Source organism: Spea bombifrons, chromosome 7, assembly GCF_027358695.1.
Source record: "Spea bombifrons isolate aSpeBom1 chromosome 7, aSpeBom1.2.pri, whole genome shotgun sequence".
Taxonomy (NCBI): Eukaryota; Metazoa; Chordata; class Amphibia; order Anura; family Pelobatidae; genus Spea; species Spea bombifrons.
Genome location: NC_071093.1, coordinates 30,420,037 through 30,443,268, shown reverse-complemented (window position 1 = coordinate 30,443,268; position 23,232 = coordinate 30,420,037). Strand labels below are relative to the sequence as shown.

Here is a 23,232-nt window from a genome sequence, read left to right as displayed (position 1 = left end):
CCTTCAGTCTGGGCATTTGCATTTGTTTGGCTTGGGATCCTGTTAGTCTGCTTAGTCTGCTCCTAAGTCTGAAATGTTACAGGTTTACCCCCCGCATATAGGTAACAAAATAATACTGAAGCCATTACATACGTTAACAGCCCATTTGCTTTGATGAATCATGTTTGGCCTTGATATACTGTATATGAAAATTCAAGACACTGCAAGGAAAGAATCATCCTCTTATTAAGGTATGTCTGGAAACCATTGCTTCAGGCCTACAAATCACCTTCCCACTGTGTCACCTTGACAGGGATAACAACATTATCAAGTTCAAATGGATAAAATAAGTAAGTGTAACACATGATATATATTTTTTTAACCCCTTCAGTCCCAGGGGTTTTTGGTACCTCAAAGCCCGGAGCAGTTTTGCCATTTTTGCTTGTCGGTTCAGCGATTATTTTCCTTTCCTGCGAACAGTGTACAGGTGTCCTGATTTCAAAAATACCTAATTTATATAGAATTTCCATACTTTTCCAGCACTAATAGGGAACATACTATAAGGTGTAAATTATTCGTAGAATTTTTACATTAGGTATGGTGGGATTTGAACAAATGCAAATCAATTTATAGCTTATTTGAAATTAGTTATTCTGGATTTTTTGTTGTTATTCTGTCTTTCACTGTTCAAGTAAACCTACCATTAAAATTATAGACTGATTGTGTCTTTGTTAGTGGGCAAGGGGATCAAATCAATTTTTCCTTCACTGCGTATAGGATCTGAAAGACCAAATTCTGGAATTCATAGAACCCTAGTCACTGTATCTTCTGTACTCTCCAGTCTTCAAGTAATACTGATGTAATCTTATAGAACCTCCAGTGACTGTCAAAAACATTGCAGGAGTAGATATCACGATAAAGAGATTGCCCATAAATCTGGGGACAATCCTCAGAGAACTCCATCATTTGTTCTTTGAAGTATACAATAATAAAGGCTTAGACAAATCTACATGATGACTGGATTTTTCTGTGTACCTTTTGTGGGGTGTTTTTGCTTTCCCTTTCTGACATTATGACGGCTGTCAAAAAGTGTTTTGGACTGCTTTATCAAATACCTACTTGGCTGGACTTGGCTTTTGGTAGTCGCACACCCCTCCCAGCCCTTAGCTACCCAAAGATTATAGAAGGTAATGCAACAAAAAACTAGAGTAGTGGATGTGACAATTAGGATGTGACTAATTGGACATTTTGAATTAGCAGACATACAAAGGAAGACATCCTGTAACCTCCATTTAAAAAAATATGTGTACATGAATTGTCACTAACATGTTCTACCTCAGAAGTACATGTTGGAAGGAGGCATCAGTGACATCATTTTCCCACGACAATAGAAACCCAAGGAGCAGTCCTGAAGCAAGACTCACAGGCCCTATGCAGTATGTTAGTATTCTTACACAATAAAAGAACAACCTGACACTAATTTTAATCATTGTTTTTTCTTGCTCATACAACACTTGGCACTTAGGTCCTGGCTTCCTACTTGTAGTATAATGAGTCTATTGCAAGCATTCATTAAGTGATTTTTATTAGGCTCAAACAGGTTATAATAACTGTATTATTTCCATGTATTGGCTGGCAGCTAGGGATTTAAAACCTGAATTGAGACATCACCAGGATGATTTTTGTCAAAAGAGCTCCTATGTCAGGTAGGTCTATTCCCTAAAGACTATGAAGTTTGCAGGGTAAATTCAAGTGAGATGGGTAAAATACTGGATCTAAGTACTAACTAATGGCAGCTCGTCAGCATACTCAACAGAAATCCTTATGACATAACGTTCTTGACAACCCAAAGGCATCTTAGTTAATTACTAAAGCCTCAGTTGTAGTCACATTGTAAAAAATGAGACTGTAAAAAAATGACTGACCATCATTATTGAAGGGCACAAGATTAAAGGTGAACTTTTGTTGCACAAGATGAACTTTGTTGCCATTCCCAGGGCTAGATATTGGTAATTATTGGAATTCCTACTGAAGTGGTGCTAATGACACTGGGGAATGAACGACCCTTACCTACTGGTTAATATTAATCCATAATCCAAACATACGAGAATATAGTGGTATAGGGCTAAAGGTCTGGGAAACCCTTGCAATTGTCATGAATATTTAACCTTCCCTACCCCAAATGAGTGGATGGCAGAATGCCCAGGTGCCTGGACAGTTATTTAATGCATCTGCTCTCATGGGATGTGTAAAGATGGGGTATCTTAATGCATTCTTTTTAATATATCTACTATTACTATTACTTTAGGGAGATGAACATTTGAAAGATTTTTACTTGCAACTTGACTTACATGTAATTGGAACATGATAAATAAATATTCCAGGCCCCCCTGATACGGAATTCTCATATCATATATAAAATGTTATGATGATCTATCTTTACATAATGAAAATATAATTGAAAGAAAACATACACAATGTGGCTTTAATGCAAACTTTTTATGACGCACTCATTCATACACTCATCAAGCTTGTTCTGGCTAACCCTAATGCTGTCTAGGAAGAGTCACAAAATGCGGGTAAAACAGAAACAAAGAACCTTCTTTAACACAGTAAAGAATACAAAAGCTATACATTTTACCTACTGCACAGAAAACCAGTCAGCATTACTTATGTGCAGGAATCAGCAGGGATAGACATCTATATAAAGACCTTTCCTCTAGTTCTTCAACAGAAAAACTTGCTTGAGCATAGGAACTAATTCAACATGGGAAAGGTAAGATCATATTTAAGCTTTCATTAATTACAGCACAATAGTTTTTTAAATGCTTTCATTTTTTAAAAAAAAGATATACAGAACAGAAATGTACATATATTGTTAGAAATGTCTAATCATTGAAAAAAACCCATCCATGTATTGCTAAAGCCTATGTGGAAACTGAGCTCTACTGGCAATAATAGAGAATCTCACCAGTGCTGCTCAATGGCTCATTTAGTTGCCAAAACAATACTCAATATATAAAAAGTTTTAAACTTACGTTAACATTTTTACTAATTGTAATATCCCCTTGTCAGGTATGGTATAGGTTTTCACATATGTGTCAAACAATTACACAGCCATATTAAACAAATATAGGTCCCATTTTCCCAGTTTTGGTATGGAAGCTCTTTAAAATAAAATGAGAACATTTCTAGACAGTGATGGTGGAACCATGTAGATTTGCTGCACAATATTTTTTATTTTTACTTTACTATTATGAAAAGGCTTTATAAATATCACCTTCCATGCTTCTCAACATTGCAAAAGCCAAAAGGGGGCAGTTTTGTTCTAGGAGTAGGGGGGGAGGCATGGTTAAGGGGAAGGGCTTTTGTTATTGTTATATGATATTCGGGCTAAAGTTATTTATATACAGTGCAGTGAAAAAGTATCTATTTTTGCATAATTGTAACATATTTGTTTCAGGTCATCAGACTAAGTTCAATATTAGACAAGATAACCAAAATATAAATCCAAAATATAGTTTTTAAATGATGATTTCATGTTTAGAAGAAAAAAACCCTATCCAATCCTACCTGTCCCTATGTGAAAAGTAATGATAAAAAATAATATAAAAAATAGAATAGAAATAGGGAAGGGGCAAATACTTTTTTTCCGCACTGAAGTTTTGTGTGGCATTTAAAATAAGGTATTTTAAGTTGCGTAATTTAATGCATAAGCACATTTCATACTGTTTTTGTAAACAGATCAGGACTTCTAGAGACATTCTGAGCTCCTACAAAAGAGGGGAATCAAGGGAGACAGGGGTATTTGGGTACTGAGTGGTCAGTATGGCAAAAAGGGCAAAGAGATTTTAAAAGATTTAAGACCAAAAATGGTTATTTCATACAATACTGCTGTTACACAGAATATTTTCAGCAGTAACAAAAATATTTTTTTATTATTATTTTTATTAGCTGTGGGTTTTTTTAACCAGCCAAAAAGCTATTTCAACAAGGGTATACATAGGATTGCTCCACCTTGTTGTGCTTCTTCATTTGGGAAAAAGTTAGCAATTACAAGCATTATCCCTAAACCATGCTTCAGCACTGTCATATGTCATGAATATATAATATATAATGAAAATACCTTTTTATTTCCTTCCACAGATCACTTTCTATGAGGATCACAACTTCCAGGGTCGCTCTTATGAGTGCACCACAGAATGCCCTGATATGACCTCATACTTTCGCCACTGCAATTCCATCCGAGTGGCAAGTGGAAACTGGATATTATATGAGCATCCTCACTATAGAGGACACCAGTATTATCTTAGCAGAGGAGAATACCCTGAATTTCAGCAATGGATGGGCTTAAATGACTCGATTAGATCCTGTCGTCTGAGCCCTCAGGTAAACCTTCACAGCAAGCTGCTCAAGAATTTTTTTCCAAGCAGTTAATTGTATTTATATATGATTTATATGTAATTATTTCTATCATATGAATTTATTGGATATTGCCATATGAATTTTTTATATTTATGGCATTAAATAAATAGAACCTGAGAAATATTTGCACTCCACAATTAACACACTTAATTTTATTTGAAAGCATCAATTCATTTGTGCTAAGTTCATATAAGTGACAAAATCATGCCCCTATCTAAGCAAGAACTTCAGTAATAATAAATCTACAATTTTACAGTGATTCAGCTAGTGAACTTCTCTATGACAATTTAACCAAATTCTTAAAATAATAGCATTTTTTTAAAAAAAATTAAATTGATATTTTATTAATGGTTTTATTTTAAGCACCATGGCTCATTCAGAGTAAAGGTCTATGAGAGAGAGGATTTCCGAGGTCGGATGATGGAATTTACTGAAGATTGTCCCCAGGTTTTTGAAAGGTTCAAGTTTCATGACATCTACTCCTGCTTTGTTCTTGACGGATATTGGATGTTCTATGAAGAGCCCTACTACAGAGGACATCAGTATTACTTGAGACCTGGGGAGTATAGAAGATATACCGACTGGGGAGCCATGACTCCCAGAGTCGGATCCTTCAGAAGAGTCCACTATTTTTCATAAGAATTCAATACTGAATTCAATAAAAGTAAATTCAATAAAAGTCTTACTTTTGTTTATAAAATGTTGTGTTCTTACTTTTATCTACATACCATTAATAAACAGTTGAATAATATGTTAGAACAATAATATCCTAACATGAGAGTAAGGAGAATTCAATATAATTCATTTTGAAATACAGTTATTTGCGTAATCTAAGCAGATGTTAGTTATCAATATTAAAAAAAAATGATTGTGCATGCTGCAACAACTAGATAATTATTCAAATGTTTTTGTATACAACAATCAGATGTTTGGATGAAAAATGAGGAAAGGAAGTTCAGTCCATTAACGTTCACTAGCTTACTGTATGGAATGGTACACTTAGCTGCCATGTGATGGTCAATCACCAGAAAAAGAGTAGCTTATGGTTTTTAAGGACCAGTTTGGAACTCAATGTTCATGTTCAACTCATACTTCATTGGCAATATCTACATAAAAATGTTTTTAAAGGTTGTAAAAAAGTTTTTAAAAAACTGGACTCTTGAAAGTCTTAACAGTAACAAAAACAGGAGTGGTATCTAAAAATCCATTTATTACAAAATAGAACAAAATCTGTGTGCTAGGGATATTGCTGTGGAAGTAGCACTTAACATATAAAGGATATCATAAGTAAAATTCTAAAAAATGTGTATTGCTCATACTAAAGTATGTATATAAAAAAGAAAGCCCTATGTGTCCTTAAAAAAGCAATATATCAATTCTGTGGGTACATTAAACATAAAAAAGGGGAACTCATGACATAATGGTATAAAAAACACTGGTCACCTATTTCCTTACCAGCATTTTACTGTAATCTCGTTGTGGACGGCTCCACAATTTACCTTGTTGGATCAGCACTTTGCCTATGACCCACATTACAGAAGTAAAGTAACCAATCCAAAAAGTGTTATGTATCTCTTTGAAATATTGCTAAAATCCACCCATTTCTCACACTACAACCAAAACACAGTACGTTAATAATTTTCACTACTACTACTACTGTAAATGCTCCCTCGTTGATCTTCCTTCTTCACTTATATCTCCTACACAATCCATTCTTAACCAGTCACTCCAATACTTACATATATGTGTTTGCTTCCTATATAACCACACAGCACCTGGAAGTCCTATACAATTTGTCATGGCTATATTGTTTACCAAAGAGCTGGATCAATGGGACTGCACTGCATTTTAACCCAAATGAGACTCTCAAGCAAATGAAAGCCTTCTATAGACACCATTAATTAGGCACCAGTGTGGCAGGAAGGGCTCTAAATATGATGCCACCCCGGCGCTCTGCATCAATAGCCGGGGCATAGTGATGAGGGAGCACTAAAGCAGAGGCCTGGAGTGACAGACCTCGCGCTCCCATGACAGCATGGAAGAAAGAAGATGATGTATGATGCAGGATGATTGAAGATGATGGAAGATGAGAAAGGTAAGAGATGGGAAGAAAGGGTTGTAAGGACTGTGTATATGTGTATATAGATAGTATGTAGATAGTAAGAAAAAGGGGGAAGCAGATAGTGAGAAAAGGGAGGAGAGGTAGCTAGAGAGAAAGGGGGTAGTAAGAATACTGAAATAAATGAGTGAGAGAAGGAAATAATGTGTGGATGAATAGTGTGAATGAGTGAAAGAATACATTATTGTGTGAATGAATTATGTGAATGACTGTAAAAGTGTTTGCATGTATCATAGATGTATAATAGATTTGTAGAAAGGCGAAGATCACACAAGCAGGGTGTTTGAGCCTTGGGGACCAAGATGGCATAGGGCAGGCTTTTTGGGGATAAAGTTAACTCATGATGAGGTGTTTGGGGGGCAACAATGGCAATGCCTATGTGTGAAATTTGAGTGCTGGTCAGGTTCTGTGTGGGCAGTGTGGACCCCAGGGCTGGCTTTTGGGGTGTGCAATCTGTGAGCTATACCTGTAATTTAGGGGGTTTATTTATGTGAATTCCAATTGATCTATACCTGCAAAGATGGGTCTCTGTGTTATTCTGTTGACCTATATCTGCTATGCAATGTTTCCATACATTGTTTATGTATACCTGCAAATACAGGCTTTGTATGTCTTATTAAGTTGATCAATACCTGCAAAGTTGTTTCAGTGTGTTTTTTATTTGATCTATACCCGCAATGCTGAGTTTACATGTGATTTCCAGTTGATCTACACCTGCAATGCTGAGTTTGTGTGTTCTATTGATAAATACTTGCAATGCTATGTTTTCATATATTATTATTGCATACCTGCAAATATAGGATTTGTATGTCTGATTCTGTTCATTTGATCTACACCTTAAATGCTGAGTTCACATGAGAATTTCAATTGATCTATATATACAAAGCTGGGTTTGTGTGTTAATGTGTTGATCACCAGCTATGTTTCCATACATTATTTACGTATGACTGCAATTATAGGCTTTGCATGTCTTATTCATTGAACTATACATGCAAGTGCTGTTTTATGTGTATATTTGATCTATACCTGAACTACAAGGAGTATGTAAAAGAGAGGCATGGCTTAGTGAATGAGAGGACACATGGATTCTGGGGATGATTATGGGGGAGAGGACCTCTTAATGTCATGGTAGGGTCGGAAGGAGGGAAGACTGCACTGACTCTCACAGTCTTCCCCTGATCTGTAGTGAGTGTGGCAAATGTTTTTTTATGGTGTAGTAGTGGAAGGAATTATTCTAGGGCGTGTGGAGTGGGGTCCAAAGAAATGCTTGCATAGGGTCCAATTATTTCAATATAAAATTGACAGCAGGGTCTCATATTAGTATATATTGTCAGCATCGGCTAATATTAGTATATATTGTCAGCATTAATATACATCAGCAGCAGGATCTAATATTAAATAATGAAAACTAACTGCCAGATCAGCTGTTCAATTGCAGTATTTACTTCAAAAGAGATAAGTTTATATTATGTAGTTACAAATGCATTTCTAATGTGTATATGTATATACTCAACAAATCCCACAGATTTATTTAAACAGCATACTAGGCCAGTCTAGCTTTTTGTCAGTGGAAGTTCACTTGGGTTGGTCCTTGGTGAGTTGAAAATGCAATTTTCCTGTAAACGCTATGGTTTTATTGACGAAAAATAGTTGTCTGGAATGTTTGTGGGGGACCTGTGTTTCGGCTCATTCACTTTACTGTTATGAAGAGTCAATCTAACTGAGCTTCTGGTCTAGGGAAAACTTGGCTGACCCTATAAAATGCATGCTTAAATAGGTAGAATTTCTTCAAAGCCTTCCAGCAGATTGACGTATAGGTCACACAAAAAAAGCCATCTTAGAACTTCTTTCTGGAGATACCTGTCAATGTTGACCCTTCATAAAGAGTAGTTAAGTGAGAGAGTTAAAATCACAACTGTTCTGCCAGCACGCACCTTAACAAAAGCTAGTACAGGAAATATTGCTGAAATTATCAACAGTGTTGAAAAACACAATACAACAGCATGACTGTGTGGAGCAAGATATGGATGTGAGCAAAATTGTGTTCCATAACCCTGGAGTGTGTTCCATAACTCTCTGGTCTGGCTATTCATGTTTGGCTGATTAAATTCAGTAGGAATGCTTACTGTGCATGCTTACGGGAATGTTGTTTTTTCCTATTTTTAATCCACTTGTTTAACCTTTATATGTCCATTGTATGTTCAGATGCATCCTCAAAAAAGAGGACAATTAGGACTTATATGTATGATGAGCATTTTTTGTAGCAGCAGGGAGATCTCCCCGCCTCTGCACAAGAGATCGAGATCAGGCTGGACTCTCCACTGTCAGCAGAAGCCAGCAGGGCCGGACTGGGAATGAAAAGCAGCCCTGGAAACATTTGGAGACAGGGCTGCTTTTGGTTCCCAGTCCAGCCCTGCTGCTACTCCTTTCTTAAAATGCAAGGCTTCTTCCAGAAATCAAAGAAACAGCAGCCAAGCCCTCCTACATAACTTGCTGAACCCGCTTCATTAATTATTTTATATGCATAATCAATGTATAACAAATGTATAGTAAAATATTGATTTAACTGAAGGTAAGACATCTGCCAACATTTTCAAATTATATTCATTCATAGGTAGGTCAGTGACTAATCTCTTGGCTACATAATTATATAGGCTGAAAAAAGACAAAGTCATCGTTTCCCATATCTGTTAATTGCTGTTGATCCAAAAAAGTTTGGCAAAAAAGTTTGTGGCTCTTCCAATTTTGCAACAAACTAGGGAAAAACAATTCCTTCTTGACCCCAGAATGGCAGTCAGATCTCTCCTTGGATCAAGAAGCTATTGCCCCAAAATTATATCCCTGAATATTATGTTTTTGCAAGTATTCATCCAGTTTGCTATATAAATGTCTGTACAGACTGATAAAACTACCTCTGCAGGCAGAGAATTCCACATCCTTATTGTCCTTACTGTAAAAAAACCCTTTCCTTTGCCTTCTTCCAGTGTAAATGTGTGACCACGTGTCCTATGTCCTGTTTAGGAATAGGTTTCCACACAATGGTTTGTATTGGCCCTGAATATATTTATATAATGCTATCATATCCCCTGAAGTGCTGTTTTTCTAAACTAAATAGATTAAAATTAGTTAACCTTTCTTCATAACTAAAGTGTTCAATTATAGTAATTTTGTAGCCTGCCTCTGCACCTTTTCCAGTGCTATGATATCCTTCTTTAGAATAGGTGCTCAAAATTGCACAGCATATTCAAGGTGTGGCCTTACCATTGGTTTATAAAGAGGCAAAATTATATTTTTATCACACAAATTGATGCCCCTTTTTATGCATGACAATACCTTACTGGCCCTAGCAACTGCTGACTGACACTGCACATTGTTGCCTAGTTTGTTGTCTATAACAATTCCCAAATCCTTCTCATTTGTTGTTATCCCTAATTCACTACTATCCTGCTCATTTGTTTCAGATCTCTCTCACATTCTGTCAGTGTCTCCCTACCTTCTCTGCTGAATCCTTCCTATTCTGTGTCTTGCAGCTCCACTTCTTCTCTAGTATAGCCTAGCATCTTGTTCTACTCTATTCTTTCTTCATCCTCATCTCCTCACAAATAACCTCTCTGTGAACTTCTCTGCAGACATGACATCTCCATGAGCTTCCTGGAAAAACAGCAAAGCATCCAGTGACAGCCTCTGCCAAGAAGCTCCACCATTTTTTTAATGGTTAGATGTCCTCTTAGGGACCTCTTAAACATGTTTTAATGCCAGTGATGTCACAATGACATCACTTAGCTCACTTTTTTAAAAATATTATTTATATTATTATTTTAATGATTTTTTTTATTTTTTAAATGACTAACCATTTTTTTTCTCGTTTTCATTTTGCAGCATGGGAGGAGGGTGAGAGACATGGTCCTCACAAACGTGCATAGAGATCGCAGCGTCTGTGCCTCATCAGCAATATAAATAGCCCATACACCGGACATGTGTGTGGACCGAAAGGATATCACATGGAAAGAGATCACACGGGTGTAAATATTAAGAAATGTGTACATTTATGCATGTGTATGAATGGTATTATAAATGCCAACATTTTTTTTATATAGGAATTAGTAAACTAGGTAAAAATTCCTGTATATATGTACTAATAAAAATAATTCAAACCTTGCACATACAACATAGTGAAACTTGTGGTGTCTATTATTTTTACCAAAAAGGAACATATTCTGTATTAAAAGAGAGCAGTGTGTATCTTTCATATATATGGTGCTGTGTATCTTTTTAAATATCTTTTGCTAAGGAAGGTAAATAAGAAAATGAAAAAGATGAGTATAACGTGCAAAAAGCTTCCTCCAGATAGATGGAAATAAAAAAATATTATAGAACGTATGGATCTAGTATAAGTTTATTTGATTACGTATTTAATATTATCATGTTCAACTTATAAATGCCAAAATGTCTAGTTCGGTATTTAAACCTTCCTTCTTGTGTGTTTGGAACCTATAGATCCATTCCGTTTCCCTCTTAGAGAGTTCCTGTTTTGATTTCCCACCTCGCCAGTGGGGTAATACTAGGTCTATTCCTATTACTTGGAACTCTGGGAATGAAAAAAGTTTGCAGTTGTTACAGTGTTCCGGAACACTTTTGTTGCGACTCCCTCCTAAGGGTTCCAAACCTCTTATTTTATACACCCTAGAGGTACGACCTATATATTGAGTCACGCATTTACATTCCAGCAGATAAATTACGTTTTTCGACTTACAATGAATAAAGTGTCTAAAGTGTCTAATTTTATATTCTTTTCCTGTTTCCTCTTTTTCTGGAGGTTGCAAAATTGGCGTATTTTACATTTCCCACACCTATGGAAACCTGGGGTCTTTTGTGCACAAGAAATGATCATCTGTTCGTTTTTCTAAACTAGCTAAAGCACTTGGGGCTAAAGTAGATTTTAAATTTTCTATTTTTTTCTAGATAATCTTTGGTTTCTCTGGAAGATGATATTTCAGTACGTTATCTTGTTGTGAAATGGGCCAGCATTTATTAAAAGCTTTATCGTGATATATACGGTTAAGAATGGAAAGTCATATTCTGTATTCACTTTGTGTTCCCTGTTACCTAGAAAATCTTCCCTCTTCTTTTGCCCAATAGATTTAAAACTGTTTGCTAAAAGCTCTTTAGGCTAATTTTTTTTTCTTCATACTTTTTTAATAGTTGTTTACTTTGAACACAAAAGTCTTTTTCACATGACTGTATGTGCTGTCTGACTATAATGGGCATTCCACTTAATTAAGAGATATTCCGCTTCTTAATGTGTTTTTTGCTACTACAGTAATCCCTATCTATATGGGATATGCTATGATTCCATAGACGCTTACGGCAATCTTTCATTTCGTCAAGGTGTAGGGTGAGAAATCAGCATATAATTGAATGGTAACAAATTTTTCAGACAGCATATGTTTCAGCCAAGGACCAGTTTTAGGCAATGAAAGCTGAAATGGCTTTCACCAGTACATCTCTCAGAGCTGATCTTTGGCTTGGGCACTCCATGAGTGGGCTCTTAGGCAGGTCCATGAGTGGATCTCTTTCTGTGACTGTGAATGAAAGTGTGTGGAACAGGCTTTTGAGATACCCTGTGAGGTTGCAGGCACCTCTAAGTCTTAATTTCTTTCTGGTGGCCCAGTCCTCAAGTTCTGCCATTTTGTCCATTAAGGAATCTACATTATTGTCTAGATGCTCATAACTGTCAAGGTCATTGTGTGAGCTCCTCCATCTTGGTCTCCATACGTGTTTTTATTTATTCCTCGGTCAAATGGATAAAGTCTTTGTGTAAAAATTACTTTAAGTTTTGAAGCATGTTTTGAATTCATTTTTCATACTCCAGAATCTTCATTGTGTCATATGTGTCATCCTCCAGCTCTTGCTTGGACTGGGTTTAGAATTCACAGTGTCATTTTGTAGGTCATCCTTCCGTGTCTGTTTGGAATGAAAAAACCGTGACGTATTTTTGGAATTCTGTTACGGGCTCGCTTTGCTTAAATCGTCTTGCAAGTTGTAATTGGTGTGGAGTTGGAGAGGGGGTGATGGAGGGAGGGGGATATGAAGATAAGGGAAATGTACATAGTGCATAAACTATGGTTGGAAAGTTTAGCAGCTAATATCGAAGAGGTATGGCCACAAGTGTGCGCATGCTAATTTTGACACAATCTCCAACCCAGGTATTTCCATGATTCATGAAATGCAATCAATTTAATGTACATGCCAGTTAGTGACAGGTGTGTGATCCCGTGCTGCAATGTGAATCTCTGTTGATGTAAAATGCGTTGATGTAAAATGAGAACTGTTTCTACTCTGTTCCTACTGAAGACCCATATACATGTTCACACACAAATATAGACTTGGAAGGTCTGCAACAAAACTCCTTGGTTCTGTTTAGATGTAGAAACATATGATACATATACAACCTTTCTGCTGGAGAAGTAATTCTACAAATGCATTTTAATGCCACCTATCCATTATCTTTTCAATGTTTTAGTAAAGTTATTTTATTCAAGACACCATAATATTTACTTCTTATAAATATTCAGATTGGCTTGAGGTATTGTTATTAAAGTTTGATAGATAATAGTGTTTAAGAAAGTTTAAACTGTATTCCTATCTGTCAGGCCTCATCCGGACTGCAGAGCTGCATGTCTTTAGTTTCCCTTGCCTTGCTACAGTTTCCCTAGTCCTTGCTACAGTTTCCCTAGTCCTTGCTACAGTTTCCCTAGTCCTTGCTACAGTTTCCCTAGTCCTTGCTACAGTTTCCCTAGTCCTTGCTACAGTTTCACTAGTCCTTGCTACAGTTCTCCCTTTGCAGTAATCCATTCCTGGATTTCCCTATGCTCTGTCCTGTACCTCTGATTCCTTGATTCCAGTCTTGCTCTTTGCTTCAGCTCTGTTTCCTTTATAAGGTGTGTCCCACCCGTTTGTTATGTTTGTCTCAGTCAGCAGTCTAAAGGTATGTCCTTCTTGGTTTTGTGTATAGATTCAATGTTCAGTTTCAGCTTTAGTTATTCAGTAGGCAGGGTTCAGTGCTAGGACCCACTGAATATTGTAGTACTTTGGCGTAGTGGTGGGCTAAGCATACTATGGCCATATGATGTGACGGAATCTCCAATTATTATCAGATTATCAAGCTAGTCCTGTGTTTATGTGTGTCAGTCTTTTATGTGCCTTTGCCCTCTCTTACCCTGTATCATCTGAGGATTTCGGTTCCTCTCTCCTCTCCCCATGTCCCAGTGTAAGATATCCTATCCTTGCTTAAAGGAAAAGCGTCTGGGGATTTCGGCTCCTTACTCCATCCCCTGTGTTCCTTGCCTTGTTCCCTGTCCTTTGTTATGTCCTGTACCATGTATGTCTTGTCTGGTTATGTTTCTTGCTCTGTCCCCCTGTCCCTTGCTTGCTCTGTCCCCCTTGCTTGCTGTTTCTCCTGTACTCTGCTTAGCTTCCCTACTCCCAGCCTGCAGCATCCTGCACATTCCTCTGTAGAGCTATGTCTCATACCTGCTGTTATTACTTTGTTTTGAACTGGACAACTTCTGCTGATATGTCAGGGTGCTGGTATGTGGCTGCACAACCCGAGGTGCTCCACACTCTGGAGAGTGCTGTCGCCCTGCACCTGGCCCTGTCCAACTCCGCTACTGCACAGTAACTCCTGAACACCTTCTTTGGGCGCTCTGGGTCATGGTTGCCGTCTGACCACAGACCCGGGTCCTTACATAATGCTAGTGTGAAAAGTGCAAAAGACACAAATTAGTTTTCAAAATATTTTAATGAATGTATATAGAATACACATTCAAAATGCATCATTTATTGGACTCGTCTGAATGAGCCAGTTTTGGGGCTCATGGCACCCCAGTCAGTGCATGTTTTATACTCTCCAGGTTTCAGATAATACTGACGTCCTCTGTAGTTCGGCTTCTCATAGAACATCCAGTAACCATCAAGAACGTTGCAGGAATGGATGTCATGGAAACGTAATTTTTTATGAACATTTTGACAATCTTCAGTGAATTCCATCATCTGGCCTTGGAAATCTTCCGTCTCGTAGATTCTCATTCTAAATGAACCATGGTGCTTTAAAATAAAAATATTACTATTAATCAGACACACCCCCGAAGATCTGTATTAGTTGCAACATATTGTCTTTTTGAAAGGAACACTTCATGTATTTTACTAAAATCGTTTTTTGTTGTATTGGCAGCAGACCACTTTGCATTAAATCTGTCAACTACAGTAAAATGTATTACCTGTTTTTGGAAAAAACACAATCCTTTGCTCACCGTGTGCTACTTTATGATGGTTTATCTGACAAGCTTTTTGAAGAGTAACACGTATGTACCGGTACTGTATTGGACTGCTTAGACTTGTGCACAAAGATATTTATTTAACGGGTCAACCTTATAATTCATTGACTTTGCTATGCATTATGAACTCAGGTGAGCTTTATCTAAAGAAATGGCTACATTGGCTATGCAGAATTATCCCTTTGTACAGCGCTACGGAATTTGATGGCGCCATATAAAACAATAAATAATAATCATAATATATCAGTAAGGTGATTGCCAAAAAAATCACCAATATTATCTATGCCTTATGCAGTTCCAACTTCATGCAGAATTAGTTTACTAGATTTTGCCTTTTATAATGCATCAAGCTAAAATGGTTAACTAAATTGCAAACTGACAATTTAGTGAATATACCCCTATATCAATATTATTCTAGGAAACCCTGACAGAACAAACATGTCTAATTACCTGGGGGCTCAGGCGACAGGATCTGATGGAATCATTGAAGCCCATCCACTGTTGAAAATCAGGGTATTCTCCTTTGCTAAGAAAATACTGGTGTCCCCGAAAGTGAGGATGCTCATAAAGTATCCAGTTTCCGCTTTCTACACGAACTGAATTACAGCGGCGAAAGTTAGAGGATAAGTCAGAAGACTCCGAAGTGCACTCATAGGAGCCCTGGAAGTTCTTGTCCTCATAAAAGATGATCTGTAGAAAAGAAAAGAAATTTCAAAAGTGATATACAGCTTACTTTAAATGTATTACAGTCTCTAGGCTGCCATTTTGAAACTACACATGAAAACCAACCAAGGCTGTTTCTTGATCAAATGGTGCCCCAGGCAAGAATACTACATAGTTATATAGGCTGAAAAAGGACATGCGTCCATCAAGTTCAGCCTTTCCTATATCTGTTAATTTGTTGCTGTTGATTCAAAAGAAGCCAGTTTGGCTCTTTCCAATCTTGCACTAACCAGGGAAAAAATTCTTTCTAGACCCCAAAATGGCAGTCAGATTTCTCCTTGGATCAATAAGCCGTTTCCCCATAATTACAGATTATATCCCTGAATATTATGTTTTTCCAAGTATCCATCCAGTTGCAGTTTAAACTTCTGTACAGACTCTGATAAAACTACCTCTGCAGGCAGAGAATCCCACATCCTTATTGTCCTTACTGTAAGAAACCCTTTCCTCTGCCTTAGACTGCCTTAGACTAAATCTCCTTTCTTCCAGTCTGAACACATGACCACGTGTCCTATGCATAGTCCTGTTTATAAACAGATTTCCACACAATGGTTTGTATTGGCCCAGAATATATTTATATAATGTTGTCATATCCCCTCTGAGGCGACGTTTTTCTAAACTAAACAGATTTACATTTGTTAACCTTTCTTCATAACTATGGTGCTCCATTCCTTTTCTTAATTTTGTAGCGCGCCTCTGCACCCTTTCTAGTTCTGTGATATCCTTCTTTAGAATAGGTGCCCAAAATTGCACAGCATATTCAAGGTGTGGTGTTACCATTGGTTTATACAGAGGCAAAATTATATCTTTATCCCGCGAATTGATGCCCCTTTTTATACACGACAATACCTTACTGGCCTTAGCAACTGCTGACTGACATTGCACATTGTTGCCTAGTTTGTTGTCTATAACAATTCCCTCATTTGTCATTACCCCTAATTCACTACTGTTTAGGGTGTAGGTTGCTTGTGCGTTCCGTACCCCGAAGTGCATAACTTTACATTTATCTACATTGAATTTCATCTGCCATTTGTGTGCCCACTCCCCCTAGATCCCTCTGCAGCACAGTAATATCCTGCTCGCACTGTATTGCTTTACAAAGTTTAGTGTCATCTGCAAACACAGAAACATAACTTTTATCGCCTACTGCCAGGTCATTTATAAATATGTTGAATAAAATTGGTCCCAGAACAGAACCCTGAGGGACACCACTTACCACTTTTGACCAGCTTGAAAATGTACCATTTATAACAACTCTCTGTTCTCTATCTCTAAGCCAGTGTTCTACCCAAGCACAAGAATTTGCATCTAGACCAATTTCCTTTAGTTTGAATAATAACCTATTGTGTGGAACTGTGTCAAACGCCTTGGCAAAATCCAAGTAGATTACATCCACTGCAACACCCTGATCTACACTTCTACTTACTTCTTCGTAGAATGCAATTAAATTAGTTTGAAAGGACCTATGTTTCATAAAACCATGCTGATTTTTGCTAATAATACTGTTCTTCCCAATGAATTCTTGAATATTATCCCTAAACAGCCCTTCAAATACTTTCCCAACCACAGAAGTTAAGCTCACAGGTCTATAATTTCCAGGCACAGAGTTTGAACCCTTTTTGAAAATAGGAACCACATCTGCCTTCCTCCAATCCTCTGGTATAATTCCTGAAAGAAAATACTCGTGGGTGAATACCGTCAGGCCCAGGATAGTCCTATGTATACCCATTGCCATAGGTTCCTCCTTAATATATACTGTGGAAAAATAGTAATTTAAAGTTTCTGCTTTTTCCTGGTCCTCCTTAACCAGCACTCCCCTCTCTGTTTTTAATGAACCTACGTTTTCATTTTTTGTTTTTTTATAATTTATGTACTTAAAGAATTTTTTGGGGTTAGTTTTGCTCTCTTTGGCAATCACCCTCTCATTTTCTAGTTTAGCCCATATAATATATGTAATTTGCCCTCATGGATCCCCATTTTAAATAGAATTGTATGTTTACACAATTATTATGTGTTAACACAACTTAATTTATAAACACATTTCTTGCTTAGGCCTACACATGAAAACCAATCAAGGCTGTTTCTTGATCAAATGGTGCTCAGGCAAGAATACACTTTGTCCTCCTCCCTCATTGGATCTCCATTTTAAATAGAATTATATTTTTACACAGTTATTAATTTATAAACCCATTTCTCACTTAGACCTGCTAGAAGCACCTTTTAAATTTGAATTCAAGAAACATCAATAATGACTAAAAAAACATATAAAAAAAAGAAAAAAAACATAGATAAAAGATGTAAAAGTTCCAGAATAACTATGCTATGAATAGTCCCTAATTAATACGTTTAAAAATATAATTAGATCATATCAATGACCTTACCTTTCCCATTTTGTGTGATGCTCTCTTGTGCTCAACACAGACTGCTAAATGACAGAAAGGAAGAGCTTTTATATACATCCTGCTCTGCATACATTGCGTGCAGTGCTGATTTTTACTTCTTCTTCTCCACTAAGCATGTTAGGACGTGTAGCGATTTCAATCATTATTATACTGAAGAATATTCTGTACAACAAATAACTGTTGTTTTAGTAACTTTGCTTGGTCTTAAGTTAGTTAAAACTGAATTGCTCTTTAAACTATCTATCTGTCTTTGGGAATACAATTAACCCCTTCAGTCCCCAATGGACGTACCGGTACGTCCAAAAAAGGCATCCCAAGAATCCCCTATGGACGTACCGGTACGTCACCCTTCTAGCAGCGGCAGGGACACATCCCTGCCACTGCACGGGTAGAAACCGGGTAGAAACCGGCTTTCTGCTGTCTGATCTGATATAACAGCTTCCGGCATGAAAGCCGGAAAGCTGTTACATTTTAAGAGGCATTTAGGGGTATAAGGCATTTTTGGAGGCAGAGTGGTATATAGGGGGTCAAAAGGCATTTCTGGAGTGGCATAAAGGGGGTTAAAAGGCATGTCATACGGCAGAGTGGCATATAGGGGGTTAAAAGGCATATCACGAGGCAGAGTGGCATATAGGAGGGGTATAAGGCATTTCTGGGGGCAGATTGGCAAGCCTGGGGGTAGATGTGCATAACTGGGGGGGCAAATAAAAGGAAATAAAAACAAAAAAAATATTTTTCTCAATCACAGCTTTTCTTAAATAATTTACATGAATTAATAAAGAAATAAACGTTTCTTACAAGAATATCATGAAGAATAATGTGATCACTGTTTTGTTCCACTGAATAAAATTGAACTTTTTAATGTAAAAAAAATTTCAGTAGCAAATGTTTTGATTCAATTATGTCTAATGTATTTAATTTAGTAGGGCCTTTAACACTTTTGCTTTCTGGCATTTAAATACAAATAATGTGACAAAAAGAATGTTTTATAGTTATTTGTATGGCAAACAGTGTGACTCGGGTATGTATAAGGGGTGCGTGTGGGTACTAGAGCTCGACCGTGAGATAAGCTACCGTATTTGCTCGATTATAAGACGACCCTGATTATAAGACGACCCCCCAAAATCTGAATATTAACTTAGGAAAAAAAGAAAAAGCCTGAATATAAGACAACCCTAAAGGAAAAAAGTTTTACCAGAAAATGTTAATTCATGTAAACTATTTTTTTTAATAAAAGCTATGATTGAGAAAAATATTTTTTTTGTTTTTATCTCTTGTATTTTCCAACCTGTCCCCCAGTTACGCACAACTGCCCCCAGGCTTGCCACTCCAATATGGCACTGTGGCCCATGATATGCCTTTTAACCCTCTATATGCCACTGTGCCCCATGGTATGCCTTTTGACCCCCTATGTGCCACTCTGCCTCCAGAAATGCCTTATACCCCTATATCCCATTCTGGCATTTAGGGGGTTAAAATGCATACTATGGGGCAGAGTGGCATATAGGGAGGTATAAGGCATTCCAAGAGGCAGAGTGGCATTAAGGGAGTTAAAAGGCATTGTATAGAGCACTCTGCCTCCAGAAATGCCTTATACCCCTATATGCCACTCTGGCATTTAGGGGGTTAAAAGGCATAGTATGGGGCAGAGTGGCATATAGGGAGGTGAAATGCCTTATACCTCCCTATATGCCACTCTGCCCCATAATATGCTTTTTAACCCCCTAAGTGCCAGAGTGGCATATAGGGGTATAAGGCATTCCAGAAATGCCCTATGCCCCCATTTAACACACTAACACACACACACTTACCGGTGCTTCCAATTTCCTGCTGTTTTGCCGGGGCAGCGGGTTGACGTCTCCTTCCGCTGCAGCCGGAAGGAGGTGGAGTTGGCAGCGGGGGTTTGTCTGCGTCCGTCGCGTATACCTTCCCCGGCTGTCAGAACTCTGATCTCTGACAGCCGGGGAAGGTATACGCGACGGACGCAGACAACCCCCGCTGCTAGCCACACCTCCTTCCGGCTGCAGCGGACGTTGTCTACGCGGATCGCTGCCCCGGCAATACAGCAGGAAGCACCGGTAAGTGTGTGTATGGGGGGGAGACAGGAGGATCCAGGTCCCCTGCAGCGGTGCGGTGGATCTGGATCTTATTCTCCTAATCAGACCTCTATTTGAGGTCTGATTAGAAGACGACCCCGATTAGAAGACGAGGGGTATTTTTCAGAGCATTTGCTCTGAAAAAAACCTCGTCTTATAATCGAGCAAATACGGTATATGGGGCTGATCTCCAAATGTTTCCAGGGCTGCTTTTGGTTCCCAGTCCGGCCCTGCTGCCACTCCTTTCTTAAAATGCAAGGCTTCTTCCAGGAATCAAAGAAACAGCACCCAAGCCCTCCTACATAACTTGTTGAACCTGCTTCATCAATTATTTAATATATAATCAATTTATAACAAATTTATAGTAGAACATTGATTTAACTGAAGATCAGACACCTGCCAACATTTTCAAATTATATTCACTCATAGGTAGGTCAGTGACTAATCTTTTAGTTACATAGTTATATAGGCTGAAAAAAGACAAGTTCAGCTTTTCCGATATCTGGTAATTGCTGTTGATCCAAAAGAAGGCAAAAAAAGTTTGTGGCTCTTCCAATTTTGCAACAAACTAGGGAAATACAATTCAGATCTCTGCTTGGCTCAAGAAGCGATTTCCCCATAATTAAAAAATTATATTCCTGAATATTTTGTTTTTGCAAGTATTCATCCAGTTTGCTGTATAAACGTCTGTACAGACTGATAAAACTACCTCTGCAGGCAGAGAATTCCACATCCTTATTGTCCTTACTGTAAAAAAACCCCTTTCCTTTGCCTTCCCCCAGTGTAAATGCATGACCACGTGTCCTATGTCCTGTTTAGGAATAGGTTTCCACACAATGGTTTGTATTGACCCTGAATATATTTATATAATGCTATCATATCCCCTGAAGTGCTGTTTTTCTAAACTAAATAGATTTAAATTAGTTAACCTTTCTTCATAACTAAAGTGTTCAATACCTTTTAGTAATTTTGTAGCCTGCCTCTGCACCTTTTCCAGTGCTATAATATCCTTCTTTAGAATAGGTGCCCAAAATTGCACAGCATATTCAAGGTGTGGTGTTACCATTGGTTTATAAAGAGGGAAGATTATATTTTCATCCCGCGAATTGATGCCCCTTTTTATGCATGAAAATACCTTACTGGCCCTAGCAATTGCTGACTGACATTGCACATTGTTTCCTAGTTTGTTGTCTATAACAAATCCCAAAACCTTCTCATTTGTTGTTATCCCTAATTTACTACTATCCTGGTCGTTTGTTTCAGATCTCTCTCACACTCTGTCAGTGTCTCCCTACCTTCTCTGCTGAATCCTTCCTATTCTGTGTCTTGCAGCTCCGCTTCTTCTCTAGTATATCCTAGCATCTTGTTCTACTCTATTCTTTCTTCATCCTCATCTCCTCACAAATGACCTCTTTGTGAACTTCTCCACAGACATGACATCTCCATGAACTTCCCGGAAAAACAGCAGACCTTCCAGTGACATCCTCCGCCAAGAAGCTCCACCATTTTGCCCAATGATAACCCCCCATGAACTTATGCAAAATTTTTAGATCTTCCTCTGACATCCCTCCCTAATTGGAGCCAATTTTTACAGACATTCACTGGAAGTGGCGGAGCTTCCAGACACACCCTTTCCACTGATGCTCCAGTCGGGGAAGAGGATGTCACTGGAAGCTTTGCCATTTTTGTGGAAGTTCATGGAGATGCAGACAATGAAGAACAAGGAAGACAGAAGAGAGAAGAACAAAAAGTTGAAGAAGATGTCGCAAAGAAGCAGAGCTGCAAGATATGGAAGCATGAGAGAGGGAGAGTGAATGAGAGTGTGAGAGAATGTGAGAGTGAGGGTGAAATTTGAAAGAAAAAGGTTTGGTGGGTTTGCCTCTTTTCTGAGATTAAATTTCATTAAATTTGCAATTCGTACAAATTCGGATGTACAAGTCTAATACATACACTATATTGTCAAAAGTATTGGGACACCCCTTCTAATTATTGAAATTAGGAAAAATTCTCAGTAGAATGGGTCATACTGAAGACCTCAGTGACTTTAAACATGACAGTGTCATAGGATGCTACCTTTGCCACAAGTCAGTTTGTGAAATTTCTGGCCTCCTAGATCGGCCCCAGGGCACTGTAAGTGCTATTATTGTGATGTGGAGATGCCTGGAAGTAGCAGCAGCTGAGCCACAAAGTCACAGACCACACTCATGCAGAACAGTGCTGCCGAAGATCACTATGCCCAATACCAAGAGTCGCATGGAGTTGTATAAAGCCCACCACCAGTGGACTCTGGAGCAGTATGTTCTCTGTAGTGATCAATAAAGCTTCACCATCTGGAAGTCTGGGTTTGGCTGATGCCAGGAGAATGCTACCAAATGGAATGCATAGTGCCTACTGCAAACTTTGGTGGAGGACGGATAATGGTCTAGGGATGTTTTTCAGGGCTTTATAGGCTACATCATACAAGGACATTTTTAGACAATTGTACTGTATGTTTCCAACTTTGTAGGGACAGTTTGGGGAAGCCCTTTCATATTCCAGCATGATCCTGTCCCAGTATACAAAGCAAGGTCCATAAACACATGATTATATAAGGTTGGTGTGGCCCGCACAAAGTCCTGACCTCAACCCCATCGAATACATTTGAGATGAACTGGGATTCAGATTGCGAGCCTGGCCTTCTCATCCAACATCAGTGTCTGACCTCACAAATGCGTTACTGGATGAATCTGTAAAATTCCTACAGAAAAGCTCCAAATTCTTGTAGAACGACAGTGGAAGCTGTTATAGCTGCAATGGAGGACTAACTACATATTAATCTCTATGTGTTTAGAATGCAACGTCGTAAAAGCCCCTGTTGATGTAATGGTCAGGTGTCCCAATTGTTTTGTCAATATAGTATATATTTGGCTGGGAAGAAAATAACATAGAATATTTTTCTGTTTTGCTTTCTCCAGTTGAAGTTAATTCTATAATTGTTCATTAATTGTATTCCAAAAGACAGATAGATAGTTTAAAGAGCAATTCGGTTTTAACTAATTTAAAAAAGGCCAAGCAAAGTTACTAAAACAATAGTTATTTGTCATACAGAATATTCTTCAGCATAATAATGGTTGAAATCGCTAAACGTCCTAACATGCTTAGTGGACAAGAAA

The 23,232-nt window shown here is 37.9% G+C and overlaps 3 protein-coding genes across 3 annotated transcripts in view; 1 reads left to right on the top strand and 2 right to left on the bottom strand.

Moving 5' to 3' along the window:
• LOC128501354 (carboxypeptidase O-like) overlaps nucleotides 1–23,232 on the bottom strand; it is a 165,620-nt gene that overhangs the window by 65,010 nt on the left and 77,378 nt on the right. The gene's annotated exons all lie outside the window — the stretch shown is intronic.
• On the top strand, nucleotides 4,096–5,104 carry LOC128502205 (gamma-crystallin 1-like). Its single transcript, XM_053471968.1, has 2 exons — nucleotides 4,096–4,368; nucleotides 4,768–5,104. The coding sequence occupies exons 1-2, from the start codon at nucleotides 4,096–4,098 to the stop codon at nucleotides 5,041–5,043; spliced, it is 549 nt and encodes a 182-aa protein (XP_053327943.1). The 3' UTR covers nucleotides 5,044–5,104.
• LOC128501378 (gamma-crystallin 1-like) lies at nucleotides 14,363–17,993 on the bottom strand. The gene is made up of 3 exons (XM_053470818.1): nucleotides 17,964–17,993; nucleotides 15,310–15,549; nucleotides 14,363–14,629 (listed from the first exon to the last, which is right to left on the bottom strand). Exons 1-3 carry the CDS (start codon nucleotides 17,970–17,972, stop codon nucleotides 14,363–14,365), a joined length of 516 nt encoding a protein of 171 aa, XP_053326793.1. The 5' UTR covers nucleotides 17,973–17,993.